Raw genomic sequence first — 14,218 nt, forward strand, 5'->3', positions numbered from 1 at the left:
TTATTTCCTCCCTTCTACTAACTTTGCGTTTATTTTGTACTACTTCTTTTGTTCCTTGAGGTATACCATTATGTTGTTTGAGATTTTTTTTCACTTTTCAAATTACACTGATGTATTCTGTTGTGTGTGTCTGTGTGTCTGTGTGTGTGTGTGTGTGTGTGTGTGTGTGTGTGTAATTGATAGGGTCTTACTCTATCACCCAGGCTGGAGTACAGTGAAATGAACATAGCTCACTGCAGTCTCAAACTCCTGGGCTGAAGTGATACTTCCTCCTCAGTCTTGTGTGTAGTTAGGACTACAGGCACCACCACATCATCTTCTTTATGTGGGCATATGCTCTTATGAAATCTCTCTAAGAACTGCTTCTGTTGCATTCTGTAAGTTTTGGTATGTTGTGATTCCATTTTCATTTGTCTCAAGATGTTTTTTAATTTCCCTTTCAACTTTTTATTTGCTATAATAAGTACATCAAATTAAGTTGTTCAAGAGAATATTGTTTGAATTTCCACATTCATGAATTTTCCATGCTTTATCCTATTATTCATTCTTAGTTTCATACCACAATTGGTCAGGAAAGATACCTGATATGATTTCAGTGTTAAGACTTGTTTTATGAACATATGATCTATCCCGAAGAACGTCCCTTTTATGCTTCAGATGAATGTGTATTCTGATGCTGTTGACTGAAATGTTCTGTAGATGTCTATTAAATGCATTTGGTCCACTGTTCTCTTCAAATCCAGTGTTTCCTTATTGATTTTTGGTGTGGATGGTCTGTTCATTGTTCAAAGCGGGGTACTGAAATCCTCTAGGATTACTATATTGTAGTTTATCTCTCTCTTCAGATGTCTCAACATTTGCTTTATACATTTAGATGCTACAATGTTGGGTGCATATATATTTAAAATTGTTATATCCTTTGGATGACCAGACCCCTTTTTATCATTATATATTGACCTCCTTTATCTTATTTACAGTTTTTAACTTAAAGTTTACTTTGTCTGTCACAAGGATAACTACTGTTGCTCTCTTTAAGTTTTTATTTGCATGGGATTATCTTTTTCCAGCCCTTAATGTTCAGTTTGTACATTCTCAAACCTAAAGTGAGTCTCTTGCAGGTAGCATATAGATGAGTCTTTTTTTTTTTTCAAGACAGAGTCTTGTTCTGACACTAGGCTGGAGTGCAGTGGTGCAATCTCAGCTCACTGCAACCTCCACCTCCCAGTTCAAGTGATTCTTCCACCTCAACCTCCCGAGTAGCTGGGACTACAAGTGCGCACCACCATGCCCAGCTAATTTTTGTATTTTTTAGTAGAGACAGGGTTTCACCATGTTGATCAGGATGGTCTCCATCTCTTGACCTCATGATCCACCCACCTCGGCCTCCCAAAGGGCTGGGATTACAGGTGTGAGCCACCATGCCTGGCCCGAGTCTCTCTTTTTTTAATGCATTCAGGCACTTTGTGTCTTTTAATTGAAAAATTTAATCCATTTACATTCAAACCAGTTATTGAGATTTACTATTGCCACTTCATTCATTATTTTATTATTTTGTAGAGCCTTTCTTCCAATACTGCTGTCTTTCCTTTGTGGTTTATTGTTTTTTATAGTAGTATGATTTCCATCCTTTTATCTTTGTGTATCCACTAAAGGTGGTCACCTTGAGGCTTACATAAAGCCAGTCATATACTTATAACTTTAGTTTTATGCTTATAAAAACTAAACTTTCATTGCATGCATAAACACTACACTTGTACTCACCCTTCCTGTTTTTTCTTTTCGATGTTACATTTTGTATCTTTTTATAATTTATGTCCCTTCACACACATTGTTGTGATCAGTGCATGAACAAATTCCTTCCAGGAATAATCTACAGAGATAATCTGCTCTAGCTTTATTGCTGGAGCAAGCTAGATGAAAAAATTCAGTAAACACGGGAACTCACAGTCAGTATCCGAGGTGTGTACCATTTGTTTGCCCCACTGGCTACCATATGCAGCCCAGAGGAGCCCAATTCTCAAACAACAGGTAGAGAAATATACAGAGAAATCCCTTCCAGAAATTAACTGGGGAGTGTGCTTTTTTTTTTGAGACTGAGTCTCGCTCTGTCACCAGGCACCAGGCTGGAGTGCAGTGGCGCGGTCTTGGCTCACTGAAACCTCCACCTCCCGGGTTCAAGCAAGTCACCTGCCTCAGCTTCCCAAGTAACTAGGACTACAGGTGTGTGCCACCACGCCCAGCTAATTTTTGTATTTTTTTAGTAGAGACAGGGTTTCATCATGTCGGCCAGGATGGTCTCAACCTCTTGACCTCGTGATTCACCCACTTTGGCCTCCCAAAGTGCTGGGATTACAGGTGTGAGCCAGTGCGCCCGGCCAGGAGTGTGTTTTTAACTACTTATCTGCATTGACCCAGGGAGGTGTAGTCCCTGGAAATGTCTGTGTCATTAAAACCACCTCTTTGTTCTCTGTTACTGTAGTTCATATTTTCTAAGATTTATATACAGTATCTACTATTACATGTAATTATTTTGAGATTCATTCATGTTGTTACATGTATCAACAGTTTACTACTTTTTATTGCTGAGTTAAGTATTCCATTATATGGATATACCTCAGTATGTTTATCTATTCTTCTGTTGATGAAAGTCTGAGTTGCTGCCAGTTTTTGGTTATTACAAATAAAGCTGCTATGAACATTAATAAAACAAACAAAGCAAAACAAAACAACCCTCCCCCCACCAAAAAAAAAAAAAACAGAGCTATATTAACATAGGGGCAAGTACTGCTCAACAAATCCTGCCCAGTATTTATATATGGTTTATATGGGTTAAAATAATAATGTTATTATTTTATGGCATTTGAAAAATTATATATAATTCAATTTTCAGTGTCTATTAATAAAGTTTTATTGGAATGGAAATTATAGCTGCATTTTTGCTACAACAGCAAAGCCAACTAGTTACAACAGAAACCATAAGCCTGAAAAGACAACATCCCTTTACAGAAAAAGCCTGGCAAACATTTACTATAGATAATTGGATTAGGTGAGCACTAATCAGAAATTAGTTTAAAATCAGGTACAATTCACAATTTGACCTTAATTTGGCTCAAGGAGAAACAAAAAGACTTTATATAAAGAGACAATAACGAAACAAAAATTTACATTTATATTCAGAAGCTATTAAAATACTAGAAAATGGTATATATCACAAATAAATATTTACCTGAATCATTAGGCTTAGCATTTCATAACAGTGATATTTCTAAAATGGATTCAACTAAGTACACGATCACTATTATTTCAAGACTAAATACAAATAAGGTTATTTGTTTTTGATGTATAAAGATTGTATGAGTAATAAAAAATAATTGTGTAGCAGACTACCAATACAAAAAAAGTTTTCACAGTACTCACCTTTGGAAGGGCAGGCTTGGATTTGAAATTTTTGTTTCTCCTATAGAGATAAATCATGCATTAAAAAAAGCTACTGTAAAAAAAACAAAAAACAAAAACAAAAGCTACTGTAGAGAACAAAGATTTCAAGGTCTCTTCTAAAACAACATATTATATACCCATTACTAAGACTGTAGGTCCTCTATATGAAAACACTATCTGATTGAACCAAGCAGGCACCTTGGGAAGGAAGAATAAACAAGTAAAAGATACTTGCCTTGTTATATAAACAGATTTACACCTGACGATTAGTAACACGAAGTTATACATTCTAAGCTACAGGTTCATTTTCTTCAGTTGTTAGTAGCTTCTCGTACCTACAGAAGACTTATTTCTATCATTTCAAGACTAAGTGACATGCCTAAGTTTCATAAATTTTTTAAAAAACGTACTTATCACCAAAACGTAATCTTCCATTTCTGATAATTAAAAATTCTTCTGTTCCACTCATTTTTTCCTTATTCAAACCTCAATATCATACTTAAAACCAAGTCTTTTTTATTTTTAGCTTTTTTGGTATCACGGAAAATTTTTTTTTTTTTAAATGAATGAGAGGTTCTTATGTTGCCCAGGTTGGTTGACCTCGAAATACATAGCCTCGACTCCTTAAGTGCCAGGACAACTGGCATGAGCCACCGAGGCCCCTATTTTTAGCTTTTTTTATAACCTCAGAAAGACGGAATAAAGCCCAACATTTATGAATATGGGCTGGGAAGTTAGAAAGACCTGGACAACAATCTATGGTCTACTACCTACTAAGGTATAATTTTTAACCTCTTTAACTTTTCATTATGTAATAATGTAAAACAAGGATGATAATACTGTCTATAACTTAAAAGTTGTTGTGAGGATTAAATGAGTTAATGTGTATCTCTGGGGTAGAGCAAGACCTACATAAATAGAGCGTATTAACATTAAGCAGTGATTCAGACAAGGATTAAGGAATCCAAGTCAGTCATACCTCTAGCTAGTGATATGCTTGGGAAATATCTAAAATATGTTAATGCTAATAACTTTTCTTTCCTTTTTTTTCCCCCTCAGAGACAGGATCTTAATCTGTCACCCAGGCTAAAGTGCAGTGGCAAGATCACGGCTCACTGGAGCCTCAACTTCCTTGGTTCAACTGATCCTCCTTCCTCAGTCTCCTGAGTAGCTGGAACTACATGCATACACACCACACCAGGCTAATTTTTCCTCCCTTTTTTTTTTTTTTTTGGCAAGATGGGTTCTCTATGAAGCATGGTAGAGCATGGTTATAGTTACGTCTTCAAACTACCTCTATAATCACTTAACGAAAAATGGAAAGCTTGGATAAATGTTATATATCACTCAACCATTCACCACTTATAGGAAAATTTCTTGTCTAATTTGTTAGGACTGATAGAATTAAAGGATAATTGTAGTAAAAATTGGGAATTCTAACAAGAGCTAACAGTTTTTTCTTTCTCTGAAGGTAGGGCCTGTCTAGAACAATAAGACCCTTATTATTATCTCCATAATAAATATATTCAGTCATGATTCTCCTGGTAATATGGGGGAGAAAAAAATCAACAAAAACACAAGCTTTATATCATGTGAGATTCATGGCCGTAAATACTACCTAAATACCTTTGAGTCTTCTTTCAGTCAAAATTCTGCCGATGAAAATAACACTTCACTATCTCCCTTCTTCATTTTTTCTGCCAGAAATTTTAAACCAGACATAAAACAAAAATCACATTACTGAACAGTACTGACGTGAGAATTCCATGGGCTCTCTCCAGGAGTTTGCTGCTAGTTGAATTAGCAAATATTCCATCTTTATCAAGTAAGGAGGTGCTACTTGATAGTCTGCTCTGGCGAATCCCAGTTCTGCCATTCCAGGCAATATCAAATGTATCACTGTAAAAAATATAATTTGCTTTAATCAAGACATCTCTAATTAACACTATATTGCTTAAATAAGTAAAATAAAACTTTAAATACTAAAGTTAAAATTTTTAAAAAATGCTATACCAACAAAAAATGATTTTATTCAAATGACTATCAATCAACTGGGACTAACCTTTGTCTCATTCAGAACAAATTCCTATGAATTCTGTCATATTCACATACAAGTGTGCATGTAGATGGGCACATCAAGTAACTGACATGTTTAAAAATATTATCATTCAACAACTAGTAACTAATATAATGGGTTATACTATCTTCCCTCTTTGTTAGATTTTAGAATTTTGAAATGCTACTGTAGGAATCTGTAATCCTAATAGGCTACCCCATCCTATGGAATATCTAATTTCCTCCTGAAAGATCTTATTCACACATACGCACTCACTACTCACACACCCACTACACTTACTAAGTCCTATGAGATTCTAGACACTGCAGATATAGGAATGAACAAAACAGATAAAATTATCAGTGACTGTAACATAATAATTAATGGAGGGCTCTCTAGGTAAAGTAGCAGTATCCAACAACAAATGAATGGATAAAGAAAATGTGGTATATACACAATGGAATACTATTCAACCATTAAAAAAAGAATAAAACCCTATCATTTGGACAACATGGACAAACATAGAGGACATTATGTTAACTGGAATAAGCCAGACACAGAAAGACAAACACTTCATGATCCCATTCATATGTGGCATCTAAATAAGCTGCACTTGCAAAAGTACTGAACAGAGCAGTGATTACCAGAGACTGGAAAGGGTAATGAGGTAGGGGGTGCAGTAAGGGAAGAGGTTGGTCAGTGGATACGAAGTTAGGGTAAGACAAGAGGAATAAGTTCTAGTCTTCTATTGCACAACGGAGTGATTATAGTTAACAATAAGGTACTGTATATCCGAAAATAGCTAGAAGAGAAATTTTTGAATGTTCCCACCACAAAAAAGATAAATATTTGAGATGATGAATATGGTAATTACTTCATTTGATCATTACACAAGTATACAGGTATCAAAACATCACACTGTACCCTATAATAATGAGTGAACTAAAATTTTTTTTAAAAAGAAATAGCAGCAGGAGATACCTACTTACAATAATTTCACATTTGTCCATATTTATAAATCTCAGCTTGCATTTGCTTAGAGAATTTATTCAATATATATAACTGACATGTAATAAATAAACTATTTAGAAACTCTTGTATTTTCGTTATTTTGTGCTAAACCATTAAAAAAGTCAGTGAATCATTATCCCTAAGATAATGTGTCTTCCAAAATGGAAGACTAGTATTGCGCTTAAGATGGTTTGTATGTGCATTTATATTTTTCTCATTTAAAAAAAAAGAGTGGTACCTTGGCTTTAGAAGAAAAGAAAACAGGAAAAAAAAGAAAAGAGAGAGAAGAGAGTGAGAAGAAGGAAGGAAGGAAGGGAGTGAGTGAGAGAAGAGGGAAGGCAGAAAGGAAGGGAGGGACGGAGAGAAGGAGGAAGAGGAAAAAATGCAGTAGGAAAATACATTACTGGTTAAGATGCTGTGAAAATTGTTGAAATGACAACATATTCTGTGGTAGGGACTGTTGAGGAAAAAATTCTTTTAAAAAAAGAAAAGACAATAGAGGATTCAAAGCGTTACATAAATTGAGTTGATAAAGCAGTGGCAGGGTTTGAAAGGACTGACTCCAGTTCTGGAGTTTCACTGTGGATAAAACACTATCAAACAGCATTGCCTGCTACAGAGAAATCTTTCCTGAAAGGAGAAGCAATTGTAGCAAATTTCATTGTCTTATTTTAAGAAACTGCCATAGCCACTCCAATTTTCAGCATCCACCACTCTAATCAGTCAGCAGCCATAAACATCAAGGAAAGAGCCTCTACCAGCAAAAATATTATGACTCACTGAAGGCTCAGATGTTTTTTTTTTAAGCAACAAAGTATTTTTTAAATTAAGGTGTGCATGTATTTTTTAAATATAATAGTACTGCACAATCGACAGACTACAGTATAGTATAAACACAACTTTTACATGCACTGGGGAACCAAAAAATTTGTGTGATTTGTTTTACTGAGAATTTGTTTGATTGTGGTGGTCTGGAACTGAATCCACATTATCTCCAAGGTATGCCTGCACAAATAGTCAATATGTATGTGAAAAAATGCTGATCATCACTACACATTAGGAAAATGCAAATAAAAAACACGAGTTATCATTTCACACTCCATACTAAAATAGCTATAATAAAAAAGATAGATAATAACAAATGTTGGCAAGGATATGGAGAAACTGGAGCCCATATCTGTTACTAGTGGAATGTAAAATGTTACAGCCACTTTGGAAAACAGTTTGGCAATTTCTCAAAATGTTGAACACAGAGTTACCATATGACCCAGCAATTTCATTCCTAGGTATATACCCCCCAAAACAGAAAACATGTCCAAAAAAAAAAACTGTATGCAAATGTTCACAGCAACATTATCCATAATGACCAAAATATGGAAACAATCCAAGTGCTGTCAACTAATGAGTGAATAAACAAAATAATCCATATAATAGAATGTTGGCCACAAAAAGAAATAAAATACTGGTACACGCTACAACATGAATGATCCTTGCAAATTTTAAGACTCCATTTATATAAAGTTTTCAGAATAGGCAAATCCATAAAGACAAAAGGAAAAATCATGGTTTCCTACAGCTAGTAAGAGCAGGAGGAATAGAAAGAAACTAATGGGCAGAAAATTTCTTTTTAGAGTGATTTAAATTATCTAAATTAGATCACAGAATTGTTGCACAACTCTGTAAATAGACCAAAACCCCACTGAATCTTACAGTTGAAATAGGTGAAATTTTGTAGTACGCAAATGACATCTCACTGAAGCCAAATAAAACAAGGGCTGAGGAATCAGAGACGCTGGAACATGCAGTGTAACAATGGATTCAATTTTTTGAAAAAAAAAATATTTGCAGTCAAGAGTTCTGTATGTAGCCAAATTATTAATCCGTGTGAGGGCAGAATAAACACATGTTAAGATATACAAAGAATCCAAACATTTTCTTCCTATACAGGGTTTCTCATGTAGCTAGTGGAAAATATGCTCTATAAGAATAACAAAGTAGAATGAAAAGAAGAAGAAACAGTATAGAAAATAGCTGATGCAAAAGAGAAGAATGATAACAGGCATCCTCAATACAAAAGTAAAGAACAATACCAACAGGACAGCTGTGCAACTGACCTAGAAAAAAACCTTCCAGGTTAGTACAGTCCAAAAAATGCCAGGAGAGATTTCTACAAAAAGATAAAATTGATTCAAGATGTGTCTTTATGTCATCAGAGAGACAACTGTGAAGAACAGCCTGAGATGAACTACTGATAAGCACACAGAAAATTTTAGAGGAAAACCTGGATAAATTCATCACTTGGGAACAGAGGAAAATTTCTTAAGTTATAAAGTAGAAAAATCACAGAAATAAACTAATGTGTTTAATTATATTAAATGTAGGAATTTATGTTGATCAAAAGTTATCATTAAAATGAAAATATAAGCTATAAATGCAGAGAAAATACTTGTAACACAAAATTGAAATGAAACTACATAAAATTTATAGAGTATTTTTAAAAAAGAAATATGGGTTCAGTGTGTTTGACAAGACAGCTTGATATTTCTATCAAACAAATGACTTTCATATTGCAACAACCTTTGTAAGAACCACTCAAATAAAAGTCTGTTAAAAAGGCAAAAAAAAAAACCAAAAAAGAAATATGGGTATACAACACTGGTATAACCACTTTGGAAAATAATTTTGCATCATTTTATAAAACTAACATGCCCACATCCTATTGAACTAGCAATTCCACAACTAAGTGTGTAACCTAGAGATTTAATAACAGGTGGACTAGAAAACTGTATTACCATGTTTAAAGCAGCCCCATTTGTCATAGTTGAAAAATGTGGTAACCACATACCCTGGCAGGAGAATGGACAAATCAATTGTGGTATATTAATGCCAAGTAATTGTTTTTTTATTGTGGCAAGATACACATATAAAATAAAATCTACCATTTAAACAATCTTAAGTGTACAATTTAGTTGCATTAAGTGCATTTACACTGTTGTACAAACATTCCCACCATTCATTTCCATAACTTTTCCATTATCTCAGACCGAACCACTATACCTATTAAACAATAAACTCCCTGTTCACCCAATACCATAAAATTTGCTTTGTACCATCCTTTCTATCTTGTGGCAAAATGTGCTAACATAAAATTACCGTTTTAACAATTCTGAATTGTTTAAATCAGTGGCATTACATACATTTATACTTTTGTGAAACCATCAACACTATCTCTGGAAGTTTTTCTCAATTGAACCCCTGTATCCATTAAATAGTAACTTCTCATTCTTCCCTAATATAATCCAATTTTATACAGCACTGGAAAAGAACAACTACATGCAACAAATGGATGTATCTTAGATGTATCTTGTTGAAGGAAAACAAAGTCACAGAAGATGACATACTATCCATTAGTATTTCTGTAACGCACAAAAACAAAAAAAAATGCAGGACAATTTATTGTTGAGAAAAAAACACATATATTGTAAAACAATTTTTTTAAGCAAAGGAATTATAAAATTCTGGATAGTAGTTACTTGTCGGGACAGAGGAAGGGGAATGATCAGAAGGTAAAATGAATGTGGCTGCAGCAGTAATCTCCTGGTTTCTAAACTTGAGTGGAAGGTTCATCTTGTTAGAATACTACCTAATGTAAATTTATGTTTTGTATATTCCCTACATTAATGTATCAAAAGCTGAATTAATGTTTAAATAAAAGAGTGAACAAGAGCTTCCCATTAAACACGTATTTTAGACAAAACTATGCATCATTTCAAATCCTCTTAGGCTCATCTCTTATTCTAACAACTGCTGTTGGCAAACAGTGCTGTGACTACTTTCACCATGCTTTGTTCAGTTCTAAACAGATGCTACTAATGGCACCAGTTTTAGGCTCTAGACACTTGTCTCTTTGTTTAATGCAAGCTTCTACTCCACATTTACACATAATGAAACCATATGGGGCAGGCAAACCTTGGGGCAATGGATAAATCCTTCCCCGTTTCTTCCCCAAGACAGATAGATGGTCCTTAGACACAAATCATAAGGCTTTTCAGTTGGTCCCACAGGGTAGTACAACTAGTATCCAACTCAATGATGCATTTTTACATGGGTTCTCCAACCTTCCCTTTTTAATTTCCATATCCTTCATCCTGCTCCCTAGGATTACATTCTTAAATAAGCTACATTCTTTTTTTAAAATATAATTTCAACTTTTATTTTAGATTCAGGGGGTTCATGTGGAGGTTTGTTACATGGATATATTGTGTAATGCTCACATTTGGGCTATGATTGATCCTGTCAAACAGGCAGTAAGCATAATACTTAATGGTTAGTTTTTCAACCCTTTCCTCCTCCCTCCCACCTTTAGTACTCCCCAGTGTTTATTAATGCCATCATTAAATCAGCTACATTCTTAAACTAAAACTACTTGGTCTCTGCTTAAAGGAAACCCATATGAAGCCTCCATGGGATATTAACCTCCCAGTATCACTTCCCAATAATACTCAACGGTCTACTTCAGCTTCTAGCTGAAATACTCTTAAAATGGCAAGTAAAAAAGTTGTATTAATAAATTTATAAGACAAAGAGTAGGAAAGAAGACTATGCAAAGGACAGGGACATTAAATATAAAAGTGAGTGAAGATGTAATAAAAGATTTAGATGAGAAGAGATTGAAGTCTGAGTTTATATAAATAAATAAATAAATATATATATATATATATATATATATGAAAATCGATGGGGGGGGTATATGTCCATGTGATCCAGAATATTTGTACAAGGGTATGGGGAGAGGGACTAAAACAAGATACCAGTGGATTCTCATTTAAAACTCTGGAATGGTTCAGATAACTGGTACCACTCGATGGGTGCTGCTTAGTACAGCTAAATAAATATCTTTTTTTTTTTGAGGCAGAGTCTCACTTTGTTTCTCAGGATGGAGTGCAGTGGCGTGATACCGGCTCACTGCACCTACACTTCCAGGGTTCAAGTGACGTGCCTCAGCCTCCAGAGTAGCTGGGATTACAGATGTGCACCCACCATGACTGGCTAACTTTTGTATTTTTAGTGGAGACGGGGTTTCGTCATGTTGGCCAAGCTGGTCTAAACTCCTGGTTTCAAGTGGTCCACCTGCTTCAGCCTCTCAAAGTGCTAGGATTACAGGTGTGAGCCACCATACCCAGTCTAGTAGCCACTTATAAGAAAAATTCCACAGGAAGGTCTCAAAGGATTCACTTGATAGTTATAAACTAATGATTTCATGGTTGATCTGATTTTATAAATACCCATTATTCTATTTTCTCCCTCTTCTCTACCATTTCTCCAAAATATATCTATGATAAAGTCACCAATGCAATAAATGCAATCCAAAGGAACTCTTCTTAACCTGTTGTCTGGCCTTTTCCTGATAACATTCACAAATGCCACAAATCTTTTTTTTATTGTTTTCAAAAGAAAAGAATGAAAGAGTGGGAAAGAAGACTAGCCAAAGGATAGGGGCAGTAAGTTTAAAAGTGACTGAAGATGTAATAAAAGATTTAGTAGAACAGAACAAGTTGAAGTTTAATGGTTTTAAGTCTCCTAATTTCTAGTTTATGCTTCTTTCTTTATACTTTCAATTTTGGATACCCGAAGTGGTCCAATGGATGGGACCCACTACATTCATCCATTTGGTTTTTCTTTGTATCTTCTATTTCTTTGCTGAGCCTTTCTAACTTTTTTTATTTGTTTCAAGTGTGTTAGCAACTGCTCCCTGAAGCGTTTTACAGTAGAGGCATGAGCCACCACATCCAGCTAATTTTCTTTGTTTTTGGTAGAGACAAGTTCTCACTATGTTGCAAAAGCTAGTCTTAAATTCCTGACCTCAAGCAACCTGCCTCAGCCTCCCAAAGCACTGAGATTTCAGGCATAGTCACCATGTCCTGCCTTATATATCTATCTTTACAATATTAGTTTATCATTCAATGAGTGCCTCTATTCAAGTAACTGCTTACGCAATTACCAGACCAAGTTGATCAATCTTAAACCAATATATTGGACTATCCTCAAATGATGTATAAAAGCAGAAACCCACATAGACCACTTCAGGTATCCAAAATGGAAACTACAAAGAAAGAAGCACAAACTAGAAATTAGGAAACTTAAAACCATTAAGCTGCTTTGTGAAATGAGGCACATCACGGTTTCTTTTTTATATAATCAAAAAAATTGGGTACCTATCTGATGACCAAGGTGAGAATAATGCCAACAGACAGAACTGAAGGTACACAGGTCAAGATTATCTAATTTGTTTTTGGTTAAAATTTAACATGCAAATATGGTCGTGGATATCATCATTCGCCAAATATTACTGTTAAGAAAACAAAGGACATATAATATAAAAATAGCAAATAGTTTAATTTGTGCCATTCAAAGTGAATATATTTGTGGCTAGATACTTGGGCTGTGACAGCTCTTGCATATGAAGTTAGTGAACCTAGACTTTTAATAAGCAATAAAGATGCATGAAAAAGTTACTGAGCAGACAAGTGACAATATATATTAGAAAGACATAGTAACTCAATTGGAAAAAATGATCAGTGAAGTTATACCTTCATTTTAACAACAGACCATCCTTATTACCAGAGTACTAGAAAGCTCAATATTTTTGATGATGTTTAAACTGTAGAGAACGCATTCTAGAAACAATGTTCTTCTCCTCATATATATTACAATATTTATTAAACAGTACCCATAAAAAACAAAGACTTTATGAACTCATAAATTATTTATATTTGTTACTGTCATATTGTTCTCAAGAATTCTTCATTGAAAATAGTAAAAAGGTAAGCTTTGGTAATCGCACTCACCCAAAAAAATGTATTGGATGGTTTGATGTAAATCAAACTATTCAATTATTACTTCACAGTAAGATTTCTCCACAGAAAGCAGCAGAATAACCCTTAAATTTTGTAAAAGATATAAAATGCAAGAAGGGTCTCAGCAATTAAAATATATGAGCTCATTTTAAATTATTCTGAAGAAACTTTTTCAAAATTGTAAAGCCATTTTACCAGAAGCAATTGTAGACAAATTTTGTTAACTTAACCTAGTAACGTGTTATTCTATCACTTATAAAGGATTTAAGAAATAAAAAACTTAAACAAGCCTGAATTATTTCATACTTTTAAAGTCACAAAAATATCAACAAGAATTCTAGTAATTTCTTCTATGCTTCCTTGAAAACATAAACCAAATATACTTACTGTTGGTTTTTTTCATTTATAGCATTCATGCCCTGGAGATCAGAAAGAGGTGTTCTGGGATTTTTCCGGCTTATACCTAAAATTTAAGAAACAGAAAATTTCAAATCAGTGCTAAGAAAAACAAAACATGAAACAATTTTTGTAAAGACAAATGAAATTTAATAACGAATATTTGCCAAATATTTCAGAAACATCTAAACAATTATATGAACCAAGACTCATAACTGTCACTGACATTAGTTAACAATGAACCCAATCAGAAAATTTAATAACGAAATCTTTTATTTCTTCTTTCATTGAAACATTAACTTCAGGAAATACAAGGGTGACTGGACTGAAGGCCTAGAAGTGTACAAGTTCATTTTTTTAATTTTTAGGTTCGGGGGTACACGTGAAGGTTTGTTATAAAGGTAAACTCATGTAATGGGGGTTTGTTGTACAGATTAATTCACCCAGGTATTAAGCCCAG

The 14,218-nt window shown here is 34.2% G+C and overlaps 1 protein-coding gene across 11 annotated transcripts in view; it reads right to left on the reverse strand.

Annotated features, from left to right (window-relative positions):
- Positions 1–14,218, reverse strand: part of MYO9A (myosin IXA) — a 290,323-nt gene that overhangs the window by 108,481 nt on the left and 167,624 nt on the right. For all 11 annotated transcript variants that reach the window (XM_064382198.1, XM_064382203.1, XM_064382199.1 and 8 more), the window contains 3 exons: positions 13,750–13,825; positions 5,194–5,337; positions 3,418–3,457 (listed from right to left, as the gene is read on the reverse strand). In XM_064382198.1, coding sequence (XP_064238268.1) covers positions 3,418–3,457; positions 5,194–5,337; positions 13,750–13,825 — 260 coding nt within the window. The remainder of the gene's footprint in view (positions 1–3,417; positions 3,458–5,193; positions 5,338–13,749; positions 13,826–14,218) is intronic.

The sequence above is a fragment of the Aotus nancymaae genome, unplaced genomic scaffold, assembly GCF_030222135.1.
Source record: "Aotus nancymaae isolate 86718 unplaced genomic scaffold, 86718_ANA_hifiasm-v0.15.2.pri h1tg000003l, whole genome shotgun sequence".
Classification (NCBI taxonomy): Eukaryota; Metazoa; Chordata; class Mammalia; order Primates; family Aotidae; genus Aotus; species Aotus nancymaae.